The sequence below is a fragment of the Myotis yumanensis genome, unplaced genomic scaffold, assembly GCF_028538775.1.
Source record: "Myotis yumanensis isolate MYYU_CA2020_CCGP unplaced genomic scaffold, mMyoYum1.0.hap1 SCAF_24, whole genome shotgun sequence".
NCBI lineage: Eukaryota > Metazoa > Chordata > Mammalia > Chiroptera > Vespertilionidae > Myotis > Myotis yumanensis.
The window spans coordinates 6,650,938-6,674,829 of record NW_027223775.1 but is presented as its reverse complement, the minus strand read 5'-3'; the positions used below and the strand labels follow the sequence as shown (position 1 = coordinate 6,674,829).

The window sequence follows — 23,892 nt, the reverse complement described above, 5'->3', positions numbered from 1 at the left end:
ACAAGTTGGAGTTGGTGGATGGGAAATTGCTGAAAAGAAAATTGAGATAAGGATGGGGGAATTCTGCCTAACCTAACAAAACTCTTGGTGATGGCAGACCAGAGTTATTAAACAATACCTGGGGGAGAGGTATAGGCTGAGGGGATAGAATGGATAATAACCTCACTGTCATTGAAAGTGATGATAGTGAAGGTGGAATTCTGGCTAAGCTGTTTAGCGTTAGAGCTAAAATTGGACATTGCAAACATACTGCTATATTTTGTGAGTCCTAGGAGCTACCCTCGTCCCCCAAATTTTTAACTTAAGATGCTGACATATTTGAGATAATGATTTGCACTGACTAGGAAATCAAGCCTCCTTACAATAGCTGAAATATTGCTATGTGAATATTTGTATCTCTAACAAATACCATGGTATTGAAAATTTTAAGGATTTTACTGAGGCTCTGGCTTGTGTGGGTGGGCTCAGTTGCACCAAGAGATTGCTGGTTTTGATTTCTTGGTCATAGAACATGCCTAGATTGTGGGCTTTATCCCCAGAAGGGGGCATGCAGGAAGCAGCCGATCATCAGAGTTTCTCTCTCCCTCTCCACTCCCTCTACCTCTAAAATCAATAAAAACATCTTAAAGAAGTATTACACTATTTTGAAGTAAAAATCTGGAAAAATGTATATGACTTCTACATATATAACTTATTTTTGGACAGATTCTAATGCACATTTGCAAAAACTTTTCAGGGATATTTTAAGTTTTAAATGTGTAAATACAGAGAATACATCACACATTATAGTAATCTATGCTTGTCAACAGCCTTAAATACATATTTTATTGATTTTTTTACAGAGAGGAAGGGAGAGGGATAGAGAGTTAGAAACATCGATGAGAGAGAACCATCGATCAGCTGCCTCCTGCACACCCCCTAGTGGGATGTGCACGCAACCAAGGTACATGCCCTTGACCGGAATCGAACCTGGGACCCTTCAGTCCCCAGGCCGGCCGACAATATCCAGTGAGCCAAACCAGCCAGGGCTTATATATTTTACATTTTAAAAATTCTAGTTTTCTTAGTGCTGGTCAGGTTGTTTATTGGTTAGAGCGTCATCTAGATATGGAAGGTTGTGGGTTTGACCCCCGGACCAGGCATATGCTGCTGATTGATGTTTCTCTCCCATCGATGTTTCTGGATCTCTATCCCTCTCCCTTCCTCTCTGTAAAAAATCAATAAAATATATTTTTTAAAAAATCTCTGAGAAATAAAAATCTAGCACAGTAGTCTCTGTTAGAATTTAAACTAGAAAATCTAATATGAATATGGAAAAGTGGACTTAAATTTAACTGTTATATGTTTTGTTTTACAGATTCGCAAAGTAATAGTCCTGGGAAAAGCCATTTACAAGTGGCTATTCCCAAATTCTTGTTCCCTCTATTATGCAAAAGTTCTGTGGTCCTTAAAAGTTTAACTCAACCCACCTCTGTTAATTGTAGCTGTCTGCTAGAAAGAAATCTTAAAAAGTGAAGAGAAGTAGTTGCTTGCAGGGATGTTTTCTACTGACACCAAATTGTGTAGGGCTTTGCTCTGGCCAGTGTGTCTCAGTGTGTCAGTTCATGCACTAAATATTAAGGCCTAGAATTATACAGAATTCACAGTTTAAAGCCTCAATCCCACAAGATTGTTCCCCACATCATATGGCATATGTAAGGGGGGACCTATTCTACCCACACTTGCCTATTTTTAAATTTGGAGGTTTAATTACTTGCTAGTTAAACAACTTAGGGAAGCATGTAGTACTACCAGTTTATTACAAAGGATACAACACAGAAATGGGCAAATTGGGAGAGATGCATAAGCCAAGCTGTGGGGAAGGAAGGAGATGGCAAAGAGCTTCGATACTTTCTCAGTATGCCATCCTCCATGCACATTGATGGTTTCACAAACCGGGAAGTTCTGTGATTATCATTTTTCCAGACTTTATAAACCAATCTTCAGTTCCCTATGTTTCTTAGAGGCCAAGTGGTGGGAGTTGAAATTACCAACCCTCTAGTATGTTTGGTTGCAAAAGACACTGAATCATGTAGGAAATTCCAAAGGTTTTGAAGCTCTATGTCATTAGTTAGTGTTTGTAAGTTGACAATTCCTTTAGGAGATAATTTAGCATATTTCAAAAAGGTAAAGTCTTGCCCTAGCTGGTTTGGCTCAGTGGATAGAGCTTTGGCCTGAGGATTGAAGGGTCCCAGGTTCGATTCTAGTTAAGGGCACATATCTGGGTTCTGGACTCAGTCTCCGGTGGGAGTGTGCAGGAGGCAGCCGATCAATAGTTCTCTCTCATCGTTGATGTTGCTATCTCTTCCTCTCCCTTCCTCTCTGAACTCAATAAAAATATTTTTTAAAAAATGTAGTCTTTGAAGCATTCCACTGGGTTGCGGGCTCGATCCCCAGTAGGGGGCGTGTAGGAGGCAGCTGATCAATGATACGCTCATCATTGATGTTTTATCTCCCTTCCTCTCTGAAATCAATAAAAATATATTAAAAAAAATATTGTTGCATTATTTGTAATAACATACTGGGACCAGTCTATTCGTCGATTATAGGAATTGGCTAGCTTCTAATTTATAGCTGTTTAAAAGATTTAGGTAGAGTCCTGGCAGGTGTTCAGTGGTAGAGTGTTTCTTACATTGTTAATAATTACTGGGTCAAAGTAACAGGCAGATGTTTTCTTTAAGAGACCAGATTTCTTTCAGGTGCTGAGGAGATTCATTCTATATGTGGTGGGTGAGAGTAGGGTGGAAATAAAAGAAGCAACAAGGAAACAATAGAGAAATCTATTTGTTTTTTGTTTTCTCTTTGTGTTTCTATTTGTCCTAGTGTCAGAAATAGCCAAAACCAAATTCCATTGTTACATCAGAACATGTGACCAAATCTGCTGCTTTAGAAGAAGAAGCACTTTTTCCTGTGATGGTAAATTTGTAGAACTAGTGCTGGCAACTAAGACTACTCAATATGCAATACAGGGCGCCTCCACGATATAGGAAGTGTAGTTTTGGGACTGGGGACAAAGTAGAAAAAGAATATACTCTTTAAAAAATTAGTATCTCACTGATTTCAGAGAGGAAGGAAGAGGAAGACAAACATCAGTGATGACAGATAATCATTGATTAGCTGCCTCCTGCTCATCCACTATTAGGGATCGAGCCAGCAATCAGGCATGTGCCCTGACTATAGGTCAGTGTTCAGCCAGCGAGCCATACCAGCTGGGCAAATCTATATTAACACATTTCCTATGTTGTCTCAGAACTAGTTGGAGTAAGGTCATGCCTAACATTGGTTACTGTCTGATTATAGCCCAAAGTCTTTGTTTTGTTAATTCTTATAGGAGGGTATTTTTTCCATTGTTTTACAGAGAATGGAAGGGAGGGAGCAGGAAAAGCGGGGGGTATGGGTAGTTGGAAGAGAAACATCAAGGGTTGCTTCCTACAAGTCCCCTAATGAGGGCTAGGGAGCAAACCCAAAACCCAGGTACCCTTGACTGGGAATCCACCACCCTTTTGTGCACTTGCCAACACTTTAACTACTGAGCAATACCAGCCAGGGCTCTTTATTTTCTTAGTCCATCATGAAGATCTGGACCTAGTCTTACATCATTGCCTAGTCAATGGTCTTCCATACTCAAGTAACTCGTTTGAATTGGGTCCCAGAGTCCAATTGTAATTGTCCCAATAAACTGCGTTTTGCATAATTTTATTTTCTATTTGAAGATTCAACATGTTACCTGAATTCTCCCCTTCTCCCTGAAATCCATAAATTCAATTATGTATAATGACTGTAAAGTAGCATCAAAAGTTTTTTAGGCACTGACCCATGTCACTCAGATGGTTGGGCATGGTGCCATGCACTGAAACATTGCCTATTTAAGTCCTTTGCACTTGCCTGGGTTGAAGACTAAATCCCAATAGGGGGCATGGAGGAGGCAGCTAATCTGTTTGTTCTCATTTAGATGTTTCTCGCTCTTACCTTTCCTCTGTTTAAAAAATGAAATTTAAAAGAAAAAACAGCTTTTTAGGCTTTTGAAGAGCTGTTGAGTTAATTCTTAAATGTATGTAATAGAGATGTAGGAAAAAATTAAATACCTGCTTGCCCAGTTGGTGTAGCTCAGTGGTTGGGTTAACCAATGAATCCCAAGTCATGATTCCATACCTGGTCAGGGCACATTGCCTGTGGGCTCAGTCCCCCGTAGGGGTCATGCCGGCGCAGCCATCTTGATCTCATCCATGTTTGTTTCTCTCCCTTTTCCTCTCTGAAATCAATAAAAGTATATAAAAATAAATTATAGTGGGTCCTCAGGTTATGTCAGAGATCCATTCCTATAGCGTGACATAGTGGGAATCACTGTAAGTTGGAACCCATCTACATAAGCACCTGTCACTCACATGGAGCACATACACAGCAGTAATGAAGTGAAACAGTAAAAAAAATTTGAGAGATATTCCTGACCTTGTGGCAAATAATAAAAAACAAAGCACATATGTACATACATCGGAATGACAGAATTTTTTTTTTTATAAATGCTGTAACCACGAAACGACGTACGTTGAGTTCGACGTAACCCGAGGACTGCCTGTAATTACCTGCTTAATTTATTAATATTTACTCTTCAACTGCAGGATGAATTTACTTGCCTTATTAACTTTATATCCCATGAACAGCAATAGTGCCTTGCATGTACTATGTGATTAATATTTATTAAAAGAATGATACTGTTTGTTACAGGATTTTACAGGGTAAAGAAACAGATCAGTCCTACTAAAAATGTCCCAGAAGCAGGTTCCTACTAAAAATAAAAGCTTTTTAAGCCTTGAGACTTAACAATTACTCTTTTTAAAAAAAATATATTTTATTGATTTTTTACAGAGAGGAAGGGAGAGGAATAGAGAATTAGAAACATTGATCAGCTGCCTCCTGCACACCCCCTACTGGAGATGTGCCCACAACCAAGGTACATGCCCTTGACCGGAATCGAACCCGGGACCTCTCAGTCGGCAGGCTGACGCTCTGTCCACTGAGGCAAACCAGTTTCGGCCCTAAAAATTTAAAAATATTTTTAATTGGAAAAGAAAGCTAACCACAATGTTTAGTTTCAAATATACCTGTTAAAAATTGAAAATGGCACAGCAAACACATTTGCAAATAAAATGGCAAGAATGTAATGGAAAAGATGAATTACATTGGTAAGTTTATCATCTCTTCTGTAAAAGTACATAAGACATTTACAAGCCTGGATTTTACAGTATTAAATAAAGGTTATCAAATTCATGGATATATGTCTGAAATACTTAATCCCAGTGTCAGATACAGCAGGAACAATTCTTGGCTCTGCTGCTCTGAGTTGTTCTGATCGTTTCATGAATCCTGCCCACTGTACTAATTGCTGGGAACTTAATCCAACCAGCACATCTTCAGATCCTTGGGCCTCAGTTTCCCATCCTGCTATTGGCACTACGTGTCAGAGTCAGCAGGATCAATTCTCAGCGATAGGGCAGACGGAGAAGCCATGAGAGGTTGTTGTGGGTATATAAGAATTAGTCTATTGCAGAAGCCAGTGGCACAGCTAGTTTTACAAGTTTACGGAACATAAGAGTACTTTGGTGGTTTATCCTACCTCTAAAAGTAATGGTCCTTACTACAACTTTGTTTAGGAGTCTCCACCACCTATGGAACCCTCACCTAACAAACAAAACATATAGTAACTCCCTTTCTTATCTAGGCAGAAATAGCCCAGCAAAAGTGGGTGAGGATGAGGGTGGAATCAAGAGTGTTTTGCCTCAGTATTAAAAGCATTGTCGGTAGCCTTAGTATGTTATTCTCAGTGGATAGAGTGTTGGCCTGTGGACCAGAGTCCCAGGTTCAGTTTCAGTCAAGGGCATGTAGGCTCTTCCCACGCCACACCCTGACCAGGGTGACCGCTGGAGGCAATCAATAGATGTGTTTCTCTCTCATCGATGTTTCTCTCTTTCCCTGCCTCTTTCACACTCCCTAAAAATCAATAGAAAAATATCTTTGCTTGAGGATGAAAAAAAAAAAAAAGGCATTGTCTATGATCAAGAACTATTGCTTATATTTTTAGTAATGGCATGAGAAACTGGTTTTTAAACAAGAAGGAACTTCCAGGCTCTTTTTGCTTTTTTCCCAGTGTATTACAAACAGCTAACTATGTAAGTTAAAAATTTGTTTAGATATTGTAAAAAGTGGGAAGTAGATGCATTGAAGTTAATTTTGATGATATACCTATTTCTGCCCTGACCGTGCTAGGATTGTATGTTTGTAACCTGGACTATACACCATTTATGAAGGGAAACTGAAGCCTAGAACAGTGTCATCACTTGCCTGAGGACACAGAGCAATACATAATTTTCCCATTAATGTATTTTTAAAAAATAAAACAGGTGTCTTTTGCACCATTCTGTTCTCAGTTCCTGGTCCATAATATCTGATCAATTACTGTTTGTTGAACCCAACATATTATTTAATTTCATCAGTTAGCACTTCTCACATTCTTTGGTCTTGAACCATGTTACACTCTTACACTCCATAGCTCTCTTTACACTCTATAAGCCACTATAGTAAGTTATTTGGGGGTACTTAACAGCCTCTTGAGATCTATCAGTTTTTTTAAGCATACATGGAATAGATCTCTAATATTTTTATTGATTTCAGTGAGGAAGGGAGAGGGGAGAGAGAAACATCAATGATGAGGGAATCATTGATCGGCTGCCTTATTTATGTCCCACTACTGCAACTCTGGCTTGGGTTCCCACCATAACTGAATCATGACCTCCTGGTTTATAGATTGACGCTCAACCACTGACCCACAAAGGTAGAGTATGATTTTGCTTATACACAAATCATTCTTTGTAGATAATTAAGTTGAAGAACCCTAGGAATAAAGTTTGGAACAAAATGTTAGAAAAAAGGGGGGGGGGAGGTTTAAGAGAGTTGTAGTAAGTAATCCAGCCTGTAAGAAGGACGTGAGCTGAAGTTTCAAGAACTTTCGCCTTCTGTTTCAGTGATTGAGAATGGGGCAGAGGGCAAAGGGAGAGTCAGCCACGGGCCCATTACTTTCAGAGGTGCTAAAGAATCAAATCTTTTGACAGCGTAGGTTCAGTACTATGCATTGTTTATTAGTAACGGGAACCAGGCCAGTTCCCGAGGCTCTTGCTACCAGTGGTGCAGAGCAAGTAGAGGAGGTCCATGCGTCCTCGACCGCACTCGAGTCCTCTTCAGTATCTTTCTGATGTCATCCTTCCCCACAGCTTCTTTCTTTGTATATCTCTCGTGTCTGGTTACAGGCCCGGAATACTTCCTTGGGCGAAGGTAAATAGCAAAAAAACGACTTCGCTCATCTGGTGACTACCATTTAACGACAGATGTGTCCAACAACCAATTAGCACTCGCAGTTGCCAGTTCTCTTTCCCCAGCTCAGTGGGCAGGATTCCGGCAGCTAGCAAGTTTAGTTGAACTACAGCTGACGTGAGTCAACAAAGGTCACGTGAGACAAACCGGTCGCGTCAATTGGCAGCGCCTGGCTGCTTGGGACAGGGGAGGCATCACGGGAACTTTGGGTTCGCTCCTTGACACAATTACAACTTTGCGCTAGAGGTTTCGAAGTTTGTGATTCTACGAAATCCTCCCAGCACCGCTAGCTTCCGTCTGTTCTGGTGTCCCCGCCTATCCTGAGATGTGATCGGTAGCCAAGGTTCGTAGCCTTTGCATCCTCTGCTTTCGCCATCACCTTGGGATTCTTTTCGCTACGATCCGTGGTGGAGGCCGTGGCAGTGTTAGTGTTAGTCTCACACGGCAAGGGCGTCTTTTGAGAGCTAGACTGAGGGTTGGCGAGTTTCGGAGGTAGAATTTTAAATTTGTTGCTTTTCCATGAAATCCTGCGGAGTGACGCTTGTTACTGCCACCTCCTTCTGTGATGAGGGAAAGAAAATGGCGGCGGGAAAAACGAGCGGCGAGAGCAAGGAGGAGTCCTTAAGCCTGACAGCCGAAGAAGAAGAGGTACTCGGCGGATTGGACAGGTACGCACCACCATCACTTCCTTAACCGGTTCTAGACAGGCTGGCGTCGCTTTACCAGGTAGCTGCAGTGCAACGTGGGTCGGGTGGCAACAGGGGGGTTATCTCAGAGCTTTCCGGCGTCAAATACCGGAACCTTGGGCTCCAGAAGAGTCTAGACTAGACTCTAGTCAGTGGCTTTTATATAACCTTAACTAACGAGCTTCATGTATTTCTTATCATAGCCGGCTCTTTGGGTTCGTGAGGCTTCAAGAAGATGGCGCCAGGACGAAGACCCTATTGGGCAAGGTAAGGCAACCGCATGGGCCTTGTGTGTCTGCCCCTGTTTCGGCTCCCGCGGCTGCCAAGGCTGGTTTTCACTCATTGTGACTGCAAAGGGAAAGCAATATTTTTGGTCTTATTTCACTCTGGATAACTAGATTGAAACTCTGTTATATACTTTGAGGGGCAGAGACAGCGCCGCTTTGGGGCTCCAAGTTATTTTAGTGTATTTTGTGTATCTGAAATATAGAAATCACAATGTAAGCTGCTTTAAATATTTCGACTTCTATTATCCTCTTCTCGCCCAGTTATTTATTTATTTATTTATTTATTTATTTATTTATTTAGGCTCCGGCCTGGGATGGTTAATTTTAACTACACTTTTTAATGAGTTTCTTGTGTCCCTTTTCTCGGGTGAATTAAGCTACAGGTACTTTACAACTGTAAACAGTTCGGTTTTTTAACCAGTATCTTTATCAGTTCGTGTCTGACTTAAACTTATGTGATTTGTTTACTTGTTTGGGGCTACCTGCCACACATATAATGCTTTGAGTACTATTTAATTTATTTTTTTCTCTTGTGCCTTGTTTCTGATGGAGACCAGGCCTGGATTTTCTGTTTATGAGTGTGAAAAGTTCTGGCACTGCTATTTAGTTAATGGCTGCCCCTATCGGCCATGGCCAAGATGGCGGGAAATAGTGGGAGGAGAAATGAAGGGACAAGGGAAAAGATAAACAGGAACATAGTAAATATAAGTAGACCTTACCTTCTGCCTGAGTACTTTGTTGCTGTTTCATAAAGATTGACCACTATTATTTATAAGTAGTATTCTGATATCTTTACAAGCTTCTCACCAGCATTTTTAAATCTAAAATGTTCTCATTGCCCTGGATGGTTTGGCTCAGTGGATAGTGTTAGCCTCTGGCCTGAAGGGTCCCAGGTTTGATGCCAGTCAAGGGCACATGCCCATTGTGGGCTCGATCCCCAGTAGGGAGCCTGCAGGAGGCAGCTGATCCATGATTCCCTCTTATCATGGATGTTTCTATCTCTCCCTCTCCCTTCCTCTTTGAATTCAATAAAGAAATATATATATATACATATATATATATATATATATATATTTTTTTTTTTTTAAGAGAAAGAAAAGGAACTTCAAAGGGGACTGGAGTACACTTGGAAGTGATGAATTTGTATTATCTCGATTGTGGTGATGGGTTCATGGATATGCACATATGCCAAAACTTTTTGAGTTATGTATATTAAACGTGCAGTTTTATTTCATGTCAACTTTAACTCAATAAAGATGGGGGTGGGTAGAAGGCTAACATTTAGGAGGCAGAGATCTGAGAAATTTCTAGCATACTCCCCAGAATACTTTATTGCACTTTAATTTTTCAGTTAATGAGTCTTGACCTAAGCAGGTAAGAAATCATAAAAGTCTCAAAGCTAAGAGAAGTTAATCAAGTTAATTTATATTTCCATTTCACACAAAATATTCATAGTAGTTAAACAAAACATATTACCCTGTATCTTATGAATTCTTTCAACCAGTATTTCTGTTTCTTTTTAAAAATGTATGTATATTTTAAGCTTTTATTTAATTGACTTAGAGGAAGAGGAAGGAAGAGAAACATCAATTTGTTGTTTATCCATTTATGCATTCATTGGTTGTTTTTTGTATATGTCCTGACCCAGGATTGAACCAAAACCTTGGCTATTGAGACAGTGCTTTAACAAACTGAGTTAACTAGCCTAGGCTCTCTTTCCCTCACTCTACAATTAATAAATAAAATTGGTTAAAAGAAAAAAAAAATACAGTATCATTTTTATTAACATTTCTTTAATGTAATGCTAGACATCTGAGAAATCTGTCTCAAGAAACTATTGCTAAAATGCCCATTGTTGTTTATTTTGAAGTGTCTTTATCAGTTATTTCTTGTTTTAATTCCCACCTAAGAACATTTTTTTCATTGACTTGTAGAGAGAGTGGGAGAGGGGGAGGGGAAGAGAGAGAGAGAGAGAGAGAGAGAGAGAGAGAGAGAGAGAAAGGAAGATTGATATCAGAGAAACACATCAATTGGTTCCTTCCTGTACATGCAACCCAGGTACAGTATATGTGTTTGGAAATCTGAACTTGAGACCCTTTGGAGCTGGAGCCAATTCTCTACTGAGAACACTGTCTAGGGCTCTTTATCAATTTTTAGTTTGATCTAGATAATTTGTTATTGAAATTTTTTTCTTTCCTTTTTTTTTTTAATCCTCATCTTAGGATATATTTTTCATGATGAGAGAGAGAGAAGAGGGAAAAAAACCAAAACATTGATATGAGAGAGAAACATGCAACAGTTGCCTTCCACATATTTACCACAAAAACCTAGGCATGTGCCATGACCAGTAATTGAGCCACAACCATTGTGGTGTACCAGATACACTCCAACCAACTGAGTCACGCTGTACAGGACTGCCCTGGGGATAACTTTAGAATAGTTGGTGGTTAAATCTTTTTTGTTAATGGAAGTATTGTAAAATATATTAAAGCATGCATTTTTCTAAATAATATTCTAAATATTACATGGAGAACACTTTCTTGAAGTGTTCTTTTTTTTTTTAATCACTCACCCACCCTCCCCTTTCCCTTCCTTGAAGTGGTTTTTATACCGTAATATTTGGTGATTTTAAAGATAATTTTGCTTTATATATATATGTTCTGTTTATAAACATATACTCCTTTTCAGTTAAGAAGGTTGCGTTCAACTGACCATAGAAATAATGTCATATTGATAACCTAAAGTGCCCCAAGGTTTTTTCCCTGCAGTCATGTCTTATGATGCCCAAGAATGAGCTCTGCAGACCAGAAGATTTAAGCAAAATGTGGAAAATTTATTACAAGTTGATTCAGACTCCCTTCATGGGGAGAGGTGGCCCAATCATAGGCTGCCCATTGAAACCTTTTAGTCCAGAGGTATATAGTTTCTACATGTTTGGTTCCTGTGATTAGGCTGGCTCAAACTGCTGTGTCTGCTTTTACCTATGTCCCACCTGTTTTGTTTCCCTCTGGACCCCTGCCCTGCATGTTTCCATTTAACCCTGTCAATATTCTGTTACTTGGAAATTAAGCCTTTAATTTCTGATTAAAAAGGGTATTTTCTTGTTAGGAAAGTTGTCTTCTAAACAACATGGTTTTATTGTTTACATATTATTCGACAAGGTCTTTTTTTTTTTTTAATTAAATCTTTATTGTTCAGATTACACTTGTTCCTCTTTCCCCTCCCCCATAACTCCCCTCCTTCCAGTTCCCGCCCCACCCTCCGCCCTCACTCCCCACCCACTGTCCTCATCCATAGGTGCACGATTTTTGTCCAGTCTCTTCCCGCAACTCCCACTCCCCTTTCCCCCCCAAGAATAGTCAGTCCATTCCCTTTCTGTGTCCCTGATTCATTATAATCACCAGTTCATTCTGTACATCAGATTATTTATTCACTTGATTCTTAGATTCACTTGTTGATTGATGCATGTTTGTTGTTCATAATTTGTATCTTTACCTTTTTCTTCTTCCTCTTCTTAAAGGATACCTTTCAGCATTTCGTATAATACTGGTTTAGTGGTGATGAACTCCTTTAGCTTTTCCTTATCTGTGAAGCTCTTTACCTGACCTTCAATTCTGAATGATAGCTTTGCTGGATAAAGTACTCTTGGTTGTAGGTTCTTGGTATTCAGCACTTTGAATATTTCTTGCCATTCCCTTCTGGCCTGCAAAGTTTCTGTTGAGAAATCAGCTGACAGTCGTATGGGTATTCCCTTGTAGGTGATTGAGTCTCTTTCTCTTGCTGCTTTTAAGATTCTCTCTTTGTCTTTTGCTCTTGGCATTTTAATGATGATGTGTCTTGGTGTGGTCCTCTTTAGATTCCTTTTGTTTGGGGTTCTCTGCGCTTCTTGGACCTGTAAGTCCATTTCTTTCACCAGGTGGGGGAAGTTTTCTGTCATTATTTCTTCAAATAGGTTTTCAACATCTTGCTGTCTCTCTTCTTCTGGCACCCCTATGATTCTGATGTTTGTAGGCTTGAAGCTGTCCCAGAGGCTCCTTACACTATCCTCGTATTTTCGGATTCTTTTTTCATTTTGCTTTTCTGGTTGGGTGTTTTTTGCTTCTTTGAATTTCAAATCTTTGACTTGATTCTTGCGCTCCTCTGGTCTGCTATTGGGTGTCTGTATAATATTCTTTATTTCAGTCAGTGTATGCTTAATTTCTAATTGGTTCTTTATCACAGCATCGAGGGTCTCATTAGATTTCGTGAGGCTCTCATCAAGTTTATTGGCAGCTTCTAGCACATTATTGCAAGCCCTCAAAATTGCATTTTTTAGCTCTATATCCTCCATTTCTGTCATGTTTTTTTGTCTCCGCATCTTTTATGCTTTCTTGGTGCACCCCCTTGTGGTCTTTGTGCGCAGTCTTGTTCTAGTTAAGCCTTAATTGTTGTAGTTAATACTAGAGGGATTCGACCACCAGGCCGACTGGCTGTGAGAATCAGCTGTGTGGAAAACTTCTGTCCTCTGGGGAGGCTAATCTAGCCTTTTCCTGAGGCGATCCAGCAAATGGCTCTGCGCAGGGCTTGGGCGGGGCGGGCTCAACAGGGCGGGGGGAGGGAGCAGTTATGGCTGCTCTCAGTCCGTCCCCAGGGGCTCTGCCTCTCTGTCCCAGCAACCCCTGCAAACCTCTGAGGGACCGTAGCCAGACAGTCCCGCTTCTCCCATTTGAGTCTGGGTCCCTAGAGACTCGCCCGGATCTGGAGCTCAGAGTCTGAGACTCACTCCTGATTGAAACAGACAACCGCGCCCTCAGCCACCAGCCCGCTTTGCACGCGCACCTCGTTACCTTTAAATTTTCCACACTGCGCCTCCTCTGAGCCTCGTAATGCTGTTGTCTTTGCTTCTAGTTGAAGAGTCTCTCCTCAGCCAGCCTTCCTGTGGTTCTGGTTGATGTCCGTTCCATCTTTTAGTTGTATTTTTGAAGTGGTTGCTTGCAGCAGCAACCTCAGGTGTTTACCTATGCCGCCATCTTCGATTTTTTATTCGACAGGTCTTAAAGTAGATATTACATGGGATTGTTATAAAATTTTTTTTTTAATTAAATCTTTATTGTTCAGATTATTACAGTTGTTCCTCTTTTTTCCCCCCCATAGCTCCCCTCCAACTGGTTCCCACCCCACCCTCTGCCCTTACCCCCGCCAACCACTGTTGTCATCCATACGTGTACTATTTTTGTCCAGTCTCTTCCCATACCCCCCACACCCCTTTCTCCCCTGAGAATAGTCAGTCCACTCCCTTTCTATGCCCCTGATTCTATTATATTCACTGGTTTATTCTGTTCATCAGATTATTTACTCACATGATTTTTAGATTCACTTGTTGATAGATGTGTATTTGTTGTTCATAATTTGTATCTTTACCTTTTTCTTCTTCTTCCTCTTCTTAAAGGATACCTTTCAGCATTTCGTATAATACTGGTTTGGTGGTGATGAACTCCTTTAGCTTTTTCTTACCTGTGAAGCTCTTTATCTGACCTTCAATTCTGAATGATAGCTTTGCTGGGTAAAGTAATCTAGGTTGTAGGTTCTTGCTATTCATCACTTTGAATATTTCTTGCCACTCCCTTCTGGCCTGCATAGTTTCTGTTGAGAAATCAGCTGACAGTCCTATGGGTATTCCCTTGTAGGTTCCCTTGTAGGTAACTGACTGTTTTTCTCTTGCTGCTTTTAAGATTCTCTCTTTGTCTTTTGCTCTTGGCATTTTAATTATGATGTGTGTTGGTGGGGTCCTCTTTGGATCCCTTTTGTTTGGGGTTCTCTGCACTTCCTGGAATTGTAAGTCTATTTCTTTCACCAGGTGGGGAAAGTTTTCTGTCATTATTTCTTCAAATAGGTTTTCAATATCTTGCTCTCTTCTTCTGGCACCCCCATAATTTGGATGTTGGTACGCTTGAAGTTGTCCCAGAGGTTCCTTACACTACCTTCATATTTTTGGATTCTTTTTATTTTTTAATATATTTTATTGATTTTTTACGGAGAGGAAGGGAGAGGGATAGAGAGTTAGAAACATTTTTTTTTTTTAAATATATTTTATTGATTTTCCACAGAGAGGAAGGGAGAGAGATAGAGAGCTAGAAACATCGATGAGAGAGAGACATCGATCAGCTGCCTCCTGCACATCTCCCACTGGAGATGTGCCCGCAACCCAGGTACATGCCCTTGACCGGAATCGAACCCGGGACCCTTCAGTCCGCAGGCCGACGCTCTATCCACTGAGCCAAACCGGTTTTGGCGAGAGTTAGAAACATTGATGAGAGAGAAACATCGATCAGCTGCCTCCTGCACACCCCCTACTGGGGATGTGCCTGCAACCAAGGTACATGCCCTTGACCGGAATTGAACCCGGGACCCTCCAGTCTGCAGGCCGACGCTCTATTCACTGAGCCAAACTGGTCAGGGCTGGATTCTTTTTTTTCTTTTTGTTTTTCTGGTTGGGTGATTTTTGCTTCTTTGTATTTCAAATCTTTGACTTGATTCTTGCAGTCCTCTAGTCTGCTGTTGGAACTCTGCATAATATCCTTCATTTCAGTAAGTGTATGCTTAACTTCTAGTTGGTCCTTTTTCATAACATCGAGGGTCTCACTAGATTTCTTGAGGGTCTCACTAAATTTATCGGTGGTCTCACTAGACTTCTTGAGGGTCTCACTAAATTTATTGGCGGTTTCTAGAAAATTCTTGAAAAACCTTAAAAGTGTGGTTTTCAACTCTATATCCAGTGTTTTGCTTTCCTCCATTTCTGTCATTTGTGACTTGGTTCTTTTTTTTTTAATATTTTTTTATTTTTTATTTTTTTTGCTTAAAGTATTACAAAGATATTACATATATCTCCTTTTTTTTTTTTTTTCCTGCCGTTGACAATCCCTTGGCCTCCCCTATCCCCCAGTGTCTTATGTCCATTGGTTATGCTTATATGCATGCATACAAGTCCTTCGGTTGATCTCTTACCCTCCCCCCTCCCTCGCCCCCCACCCTCCCCGGGCTTCCCTTGTAGTTGGACAGTCTGTTTGAGGCAGCTCTGCCTCTGTATCTATTTTTGTTCAAAAGTTTATTATGGTCTTTATTATCCATAAATGGGTGAGATCATGTGGTATTTTTCCTTCATTGACTGGCTTATTTCACTTAGCATAATGCTCTCCAGCTCCATCCATGCTGTTGCAATGGTAAGAGTTCTTTCTTTTTTTCAGCAGCGTAGTATTCCATCATGTAGATATACCACAGTTTTCTAATCCATTCATCTACTGATGGGCACTTAGGCTGTTTCCAGATCTTAGCTATGGTGAATTGTGCTGCTATGAACATAGGGGTGCATATATCCTTTCTGATTGGTGTTTCTGATTTCTTGGGATATATTCCTAGAAGTGGGATCACAGGGTCAAATGGGAGTTCCATTTTTAGTTTTTTGAGGAAACTCCATACTGTCTTCCATAGTGGCTGCACCAGTCTGCCTTCCCACCAGCGGTGCATGAGTGTTCCTTTTTCTCCACAACCTCTCCAGCACTTGTCGTTTATTGATTTGTTGATGATAGCCATTCTGACACGTGTGAGATGGTACCTCATTGTTGTTTTGATTTGCATCTCTCGGATGATTAGTGACTTTGAGCATGTTTTCATATGTCTCTTGGCTTTCTGAATGTCCTCTTTTTTTTTTTTTTTTTAATATATTTTATTGATTTTTTACAGAGAGGAAGGGAGAGGGATAGAGAGAATCAGAAACATCGATGAGAGAGAAACATCGACCGGCTGCCTCCTGCACATCTCTCACTGGGGGTGTGCCCGCAACCAACGTACATGCCCTTGACCAGAATCGAACCCGGGACCTTTCACTCCGCAGGCCAACGCTCTATCCACTGAGCCAAACCGGTTTCGGCTGAATGTCCTCTTTTGAAAGGTGTCTATTTAGGTCCTTTGCCCATTTTTTGATTGGATTGTTTATCTTCCTTTTAAGCTGTATGAGTTCCCTATAAATTTAGGAGATTAGGCCCTTATCAGATATGACATTGGCAAATATGTTTTCCCACACAGTAGGCTTTCTTGTTGTTTTGTTGATGGTTTCTTTTCCTGTGCAGAAGCTTTTTATTTTGATGTAGTCCCATTTGTTCATTTTTCTCTTTAGTTTCAAGTGCCCCAGGAGCTGTATCAGTGAAGAAATTGCTTCGGCATATGTCTGAGATTTTGTTGCCTTTGGATTCTTCTAGAGTTTTTATGGTTTCCTGTTGTACATTTAAGTCCTTTATCCATTTTGAGTTTATTTTTGTGTATGGTGTAAGTTGGTGGTCTAGTTTCATTTTCTTGCATGTGTCTGTCCAATTTTCCCAACACCATTTATTAAAGAGACTATCTTGGCTCCATGTATGATCTTGCCTCCTTTGTCAAATATTAATTGAGCATATTGGTTCGGGCTAATTTATGGGCTCTCTATTCTATTCCATTGATCTATATGTCTGTTCCTGTGCCAGTACCAGGCAGTTTTGAGAACAGTGGCTTTGTAATACAGCTTGATATCTGGTATTGAGATCCCACCTACTTTGTTCTTACTCAGGATCGCTGCAGCTATTCAGGGTCGTTTTTTATTCCAGATAAAGTTTTGGAGAATTTGTTCTAGGTCTGTGCAATATGCCTTTGGTATTTTAATGAGAAGTGCGTTGAATTTATAGATTGCTTTGGGTAGTATGTACATTTTAATGATTTTGAGTCTACCAATCCAAGAACATGGTGTGTTCTTCCATCTCTTTATGTCTTTATCTCTTTTTTCAACATCCTGTAGTTTTCTAAGTAGAGGTCTTTTATCTCTTTCCTTAAGTTTATTCCTAGGTAGCTTAATTTTTTTGGTGCGATGGTAAATGGGATTTTTTTTTAGTCTCTCTTTCTGGAAGTTCACTATTGGTGCATAGAAATGCCATACATTTCTTGGGGTTAATTTTGTATCCTGCTACATTGCCAAATTCATGTATTAAGTCTAGTAGTTTTTTGATGGAGTCTCTAGGGTTTTGTATGTATAATATCATGTCATCTGCAAATAAGGACAGTTTTACTTCTTTTTTTCCAATTTGGATGCCTTTTATTTCTTCTTGTCTAATTGCAATGGCTAATACTTCCAGTACTCTGTCGAACAGGAGTGGTGAGAGTGGGCATCCCTGTCTTGTTCCTTTTCTTAGGGGAAATGGTGTTAGTTTTTGTCCATTGATTATGATGTTGGCTGTGGGTTTGTCATATATGGCTTTTATTATGTTGAGGTATGATCCTTCTATTCCCACCTTGCTGAGAGTTTTTATCAAAAATGGGTGTTGAATTTGTCAGATGCTTTTTCTACATCAATTGATATGACCATGTGGGTTTTTTCTTTCAATTTGTTTATGTGGTGTATCACGTTTATTGATTTTCGGATATTGTACCATCCTTGCATCCCTGGGATAAATCCTACCTGGTCATGGTGTATGATCTTTCTGATGTACTGCTGGATCCGATTTGCTAAGATTTTGTTGAGGCTTTTGGCATCTATGTTCATGAGGGATATTGGCCTGTAATTCTCTTTCATTGTGTTGTCTTTACCTGGTTTTGGTATTAGGGTGATGCTGGCTTCATAGAATGAGCTTGGAAGTGTTCTTTCCTCTTGAATTTTTTGTAGTAGTCTGAGGAGGATAGGTTTTAGTTCTTCCTTGAATGTTTGGTAAAACTCCCCTGTGAAGCCATCTGGTCCTGGGCTTTTGTTTGCTGGAAGCTTTTTGATGACTGCTTCAATTTCTCCCATAGTTACTGGCCTATTGAGATTTTTAGATTCTTCCTGATTGAGTTTTGGAATGTTGTATTTTTCTAGGAATTTGTCCATTTCCTCCAGGTTGTCTAGTTTGTTGGAGTAGAGCTGTCCGTAGTATTTTTTAACAATCATTTGTATTTCTGTGGGGTCTGTTGTTATTTCGCCTCTATCATTTCTGATTTTGTTTATTTGGGTCCTCTCTCTTTGCTTCTTGGTGAGCCTGGCTAGAGGTTCATCAATCTTCTTTATCCTTTGAAAGAGCCAGCTCTTGGTTTCATTGATTTTCTGTATTGTTTTTTTGGTGTCTTTGTCATTTATTTCTGCTCTAATCTTTATTATCTCCTTCCTTCTGCTCACTCTGGGGTTTTCTTGTTGCTCTCTTTATAATTGTTTGAGATGTAGAGTTAGATGATTTACTACCATTTTTTAAAAAATATATTTTATTGATTTTTTTCAGAGAGGAAGGGAGAGAGATAGATAGTTAGAAACATCGATGGGAGAGAAGCATCGATCAGCTGCCTCCTGCACATCTCCCACTGGGGATGTGCCCGCAACCCAGGTACATGCCCTTGACCGGAATCGAACCTGGGACCTTTCAGTCCCCAGGGCGATGCTCTATCCACTGAGCCAAACCGGTTTTGGCTACTACCATTTTTTCTTGTTTTTTGAGATAGGTCTGTAGAACTATAAACTTCCCTCTCAGGACTGCTTTCATTGTGTCCCATAGGTTTTGGATTGTTGTGTTTTCATTGTCATTAGTTTCCAGGATGTTTTTAATTTCTTCTTTGATCTCATTGGTAACCCAATCAATATTTAATAACATGCTATTCAGCTTCCAGGTGTTTTAGTATTTTGGGTTGTTTTTATTGTAGTTTATTTCTAATATTATGCCCTCGTGGTCTGAGAAGATGCTTGGTCTGATTTCAGTCTTCTTGAATTTGGGGAGACTTTGTTTGTGACCCAATATGTGGTCTATTTTTGAATCTATCCCATGAGCACTTGAGTGGAATGTATATTCCGTGGCTTTGGGGTGAAGTGTTCTGAAGATGTCTATTAATTCCATCTGGTCTAGTGAGTCATTTAGGATTGCTATTTCTTTGCTGATTGTTTGTCTAGAGGATTTATCCAGTGATGTCAGTGGTGTATTAAAGTCCCCTACTATGATTGTATTGTTGTCGATCTCTCCTTTGATATCTTCCAGGAGTTTTTTCTTATGTATGTGGATGCTCCTGCCTTGGGTGCATAAATGTTTACCAGGGTTATATCTTCTTGTTGTATTGATCCCTTTAGTACAATGAAGTGGCCTTCCTTATTTCTTGTTATGGCCTTCACTTTGAGGTCTATTTTGTCCGATATAAGTATTGCTACCCCAGCTTTCTTTTCCTTTCCATTTGCCTGAAAGATATTTTTCCATCCCTTCACTTTCAGTCTGTGTGAGTCCCTTCTTCTGAGGTGGGTCTCTTGTAGACAGCAGATGTATGGGTCATGGTTTTTCATCCATTCAGCCACTCAATGTCTTTTGGTTGGAGCATTTATTCCATTTACATTTAAAGTTATTATTGAAAGGTACTTGTTTGTAGCCATTTCTTTTTTTGTGTGGCTGTTTTCTTTCTGAGCTTGTTATTTCTTCTTTTTACACCAGTCCCTTTAGCATTTCTTGCATAGCTGGCTTGGTGGTGATAAACTAACTCCCTTAGCCTTTTTTTGTCTGTGAAGCTTCTTATTTCCCCTTCAATTTTGAATGATAGCCTTGCTGGATAGAGTATTCTTGGATTCAGTCCTTTGCTTTGCATCACTTTGTAAATTTCTGTCCATTCTTTTCTGGCCTGATGTGTTTTTGTTGAGAAGCCATTTGAATCTGATGGGGGATCCTTTGTAGGTAACTCTCTGTTTCTCTCTTGCAGCCTTTAAGATTCTCTCTTTGTCTTGTACATTTGCCATTGTTATTATGATGTGTCTTGGTGTGGGTCTTTTGGGGTTCATCTTGCTTGGGACTCTCTGTACTTGTGTAACTTTTTTCTTCCCCATGTCTGGGAAGTTTTCTGTCATTATTTCTTCAAATAGATTTTCTAATCCTTGCTGCTCTTCTTGTCCTTCTTGCAGCCCTATTATGTGTATGTTACTTCGTTTCATGTTGTCCCCAAGCTCCCTTAGGCTCTCCTCCTGCTTTTTAATTTTTTTCTCCAGTTGCTGTTCACATTGAGCTTGTTTCTCTGCCTTATCTTCTAACTCAATAATTCGGTCCTCTGCTTCTTTTAGCCTGCTGTTGAAACTTTCCATGGTGTTTTTGATTGTAGCTATATCACTTTTCATTTCTTCCTGACTCTTGCATAGGTTGCTGATTTTCTCATCCATCCGGTGAATGAATTGTATAACCATTATTCTGAATTCTTTTTCTGTCCTGTTGCATGCTTCAACTTCATTGATTTCCTTTCTTGGCGACTCCTCATTGTCTTTCCTCTGGGTGTTGTGTTGTCTCTTTATTCTGATTATCTCCCGATGATTCAAACGTCGAGTTGCGTGGGCCTGGGCCCTGTGCAGTGGGAGCCTCCCACCACCCTAGTTTCACTGAAGAGCTCTGACACTAAGATGTGTGGTTGTTGTGGGTTGGTTTTAACCAGGCTCTCTCAGAGTCAGTGTTGCCAGCGCTCAATGTGGGCTCGTGTGCGCCGTTAGAATCAGGGACCCTGCCTGCACCGTGCTGAAACAGAGACCCCCCTGGAGCGTGTTGAGAATCAGCGCCCCCTAGCGTGCTCCAGGAGTCAGAGTTCCCCAGGAATCCAGTATCAGAGTTTCTGTTGCTTCGCGCAACCTCGCCTTGAGAATCAGGGTTCCTGTGTGCCCTTGCACCAGGAATTGGAGTCACTGGCTCTTAGTATGAATGCACAGGGAATCAGGATCTCAGGCGCAGGTGATAAGAAACACAGTCATGTCACTGGTGCTTGGTGCTGCCTACTGCCCAGAGAATCGGGGTCCCTGGGCCTGTGCTCCGTGGGACAAATTCCCGGTGTTTGCACAATTGCTCCCAGCCCAGGGCTCTTGGAGCAGGCAGTGCGAGCAGGACCAGTTCCCGGTGTTGGCGCAATTGCTCCCAGCCCAGGGCTCCTGACCCTGGCCCTAAGCGAGATCAGTTCCAAGGTGCTCGTGCACTTCCAGGCTAAAGTTTCTGTGTCAGTGCTGAGGTCCTGGCAAGGGGTGGGTCTATCAGTTACTAAGGCGCTGCCCGCGAGCCTGTGGGAAGGGGGATGGGCTCTGTTACTCACGGATCTGCCGGGGGGATTTCTGAACTTTTGGTGTCCGCAGGTCTGATGCTGTGGTCACAGGTCTTTGTCCCCAGTGGCTGCAGGGTCCTGGTATGCCTCTGAGATCAGACTGGGTGGTGCCGAGGCCAGGATTCTAGTCTCAAGCAGCTCTGTTTCCCAAGATGGCGTGGTCGCTGTGCCCTTGCCGTGCCAGCTGCCCAGGAGTGTCCGTGCAGGGAGCAGGGCTCCGCTGCCTAAGACTGCCCGGTTTAGCAGCCCCTTAGAAGACCTGCAGAATTTAACTGTCCCTAGCTCATACACACACACACCACACACGTCCACACACTCCTCTATCACTTCCTTGCACTCTCACACTCCCTCCCTCCCTACCTTCCTGCTGGTCGCCATTTTTTTTCTTCTGACTTGTTTCTTTGTCTCCGCATTTTTTATGCTTCCCTGTGTTAATAGAGTGGCTTTCTGTGTTAGGTGTCCTGTAGGGCTCAGTGGCTCAGCCTCCCCAATTACCTGAGGTGGACACTCTTGGTGCACCCCTTTGTGGGCTGTGTGCACAGTCTTGTTGTATGTAAGCCTTGATTGTTGTTGGTATCACTGGGAAGAATTGACCTCCAGGCCAATTGGCTTTGAGAATCAGCTGTGTCTGCAGTGGGAGAACTTGTGATTTGGAGACACCCTTCTGGGGCAGGACTTGCTTCAGTGGGGCTTTGGTGCTCTCTGAGTCTGCCCCCTGAGTGTTTCCCTTATGGATCTGAGGAGTTGTAATCTGGATGGTCCCACTCTGACCACTGGGTACACTGGCTCTTGGATCTCTAAGGAGGTGCTAATTTAGCCTCTGCCTGAGGCTACCCAGCAGGAGCTATGGAGAGATTCCTCTTTGTTTGGGGTTTGGAGGTGCCCAGATGAGGCCCAGCTGTGAAGCAATACAAGCTGCTGTGGGGCCTTGGACCTCCTTTTGGAAGTTCTGGGTTTCTTATTCAGCTGTAGTTTGTTAGGTAATTTTCAGGTTGCAAAGGGCCAGGGCATTCATATGCAAAAGCCTCTGTGCACAGCTTGGGTGGGGCAGGGTCTCGGGATCAACAAGGCGGAGCAAGCATCTATGGCTGCTCCCCAGTCCTACCCTAAGAGGCCCTGCGTCTCAGTATCCCGGTAATCTCAGCAAGCACCTTTGCGAGAAAGCTGCCCTCGAGTTCTGCCGGATGCGACAGTCCAGTTTCTCCCCGTATGAGCCTGGGTCCCCAGAGACTCACCTGGAACTGGAGTTCAGAACAGTTGGGAGCTTGAGACTCCCTCCCGATTGAAAAAGACAACTGCGGCCTCAGCTGCCAGCCCTTTCCATGTGCGCTTCGTCCTCAGCTGCCAGCCCTTTTTGCGTGCGCCTCCGTACCTCTGCACTTTAGTCCCGCACCTCCTCTGAGTCTCAGTGTGCTTTTCTCTTTACTTCTAGTTGTTGAATTTCCACTTATCCAGCCTTCGTGTGGTTCTGGATGATGTCCGTTTTGTCTTTTAGTTGTATTTTTGAAGTGGTTGTGCATGCGAGGCAGCAATTTCCAGTATTTACCTACTCCGCCATCTTGGTTTCTCTCCTGGTTTTTTCTTTTAGTTTCTCAAACACACTTGCTCCTCAGGAGGTGGCTAACATTCAGCATCTCAGTGCAGGCTCCTGGCCCTTGTCAGGGGCTTATGGAAGGCAACCAATCCATGTGTCTCTATCACATTGGTGTTTCTCTCAGTCCGCTAGGTTCTCCTAAATTTTGATACAATACTGATCATAAAGATTGGGAAGGTTATAAAAAGTGTTTTCTGCCCTAACCGGTTTGGCTCACTGGATAGAGCGTAGGGCTGGGGACTGAAGGGTCCCAGGTTCGATTCCGGTCAAGGGCATGTACCTTGGTTCAGGCACATCCCCAGTAGGGGGTGTGCAGGAGGCAGCTGATCGATGTTTCTCTCTCATTGATGTTTCTAACTCTCTATCCCTCTCCCTTCCTCTCTGTAAAAAATCAATAAAATATATTTTTTAAAAAAGTGTTTTCTTATCTGATAACACAATTCAGAACTTTCAGGTTATAAACTGTCACTTTCAAGTTTCAGTTTAAAAATAATTAAATGGGTCTATCTCTATATAATCAAATAAAATGACTAAGGAGCCATAGCCAGGTGACTCAGTTGGTTGGATTGTTTTCCCACACACCAAGAAGTTGTGGTTTTGATTCCTGGTCAAGGAACATACCTTGGCTGTGTTCACATAAGAAACATTCAAACTTGTAAATAATTTTTGTGAGTTTATTTGAGCCAAACTGTTGACAGTTGTCAAGAAGCAGAATCTCAAGGCATTGAGACAACGCTCCAAAGAATGGACGTTTTTCACCTATTTTTATAAATTACTATCAAAGGAGGAGACAAAAGTGGGTTACATGAAATCTATTGGTGATAGATTAGGGAGGTGGGAGAGAGCAAAGCGGGGA

General features: G+C 41.5%; 1 protein-coding gene across 6 annotated transcripts in view; it reads left to right on the top strand.

The window, feature by feature from the left end:
• Positions 1 to 7,591: 7,591 nt before the first annotated feature.
• The window catches only part of LOC139000587 (lysine-specific demethylase 6A-like), a 266,067-nt gene continuing 249,766 nt past the window's right edge, over positions 7,592 to 23,892 (top strand). For 4 of the 6 annotated variants that reach the window (XM_070402728.1, XM_070402727.1, XM_070402726.1 and 1 more), the window contains exons 1-2: positions 7,592 to 8,072; positions 8,294 to 8,357. In XM_070402728.1, the coding sequence (XP_070258829.1) occupies positions 7,924 to 8,072; positions 8,294 to 8,357 (213 nt within the window). In that variant the 5' untranslated portion in view covers positions 7,592 to 7,923. Of the gene's footprint in view, positions 8,073 to 8,293; positions 8,358 to 23,892 lie in introns of those variants that run through there. The other 2 variants (XM_070402732.1, XM_070402731.1) reach the window with 1 other exon arrangement.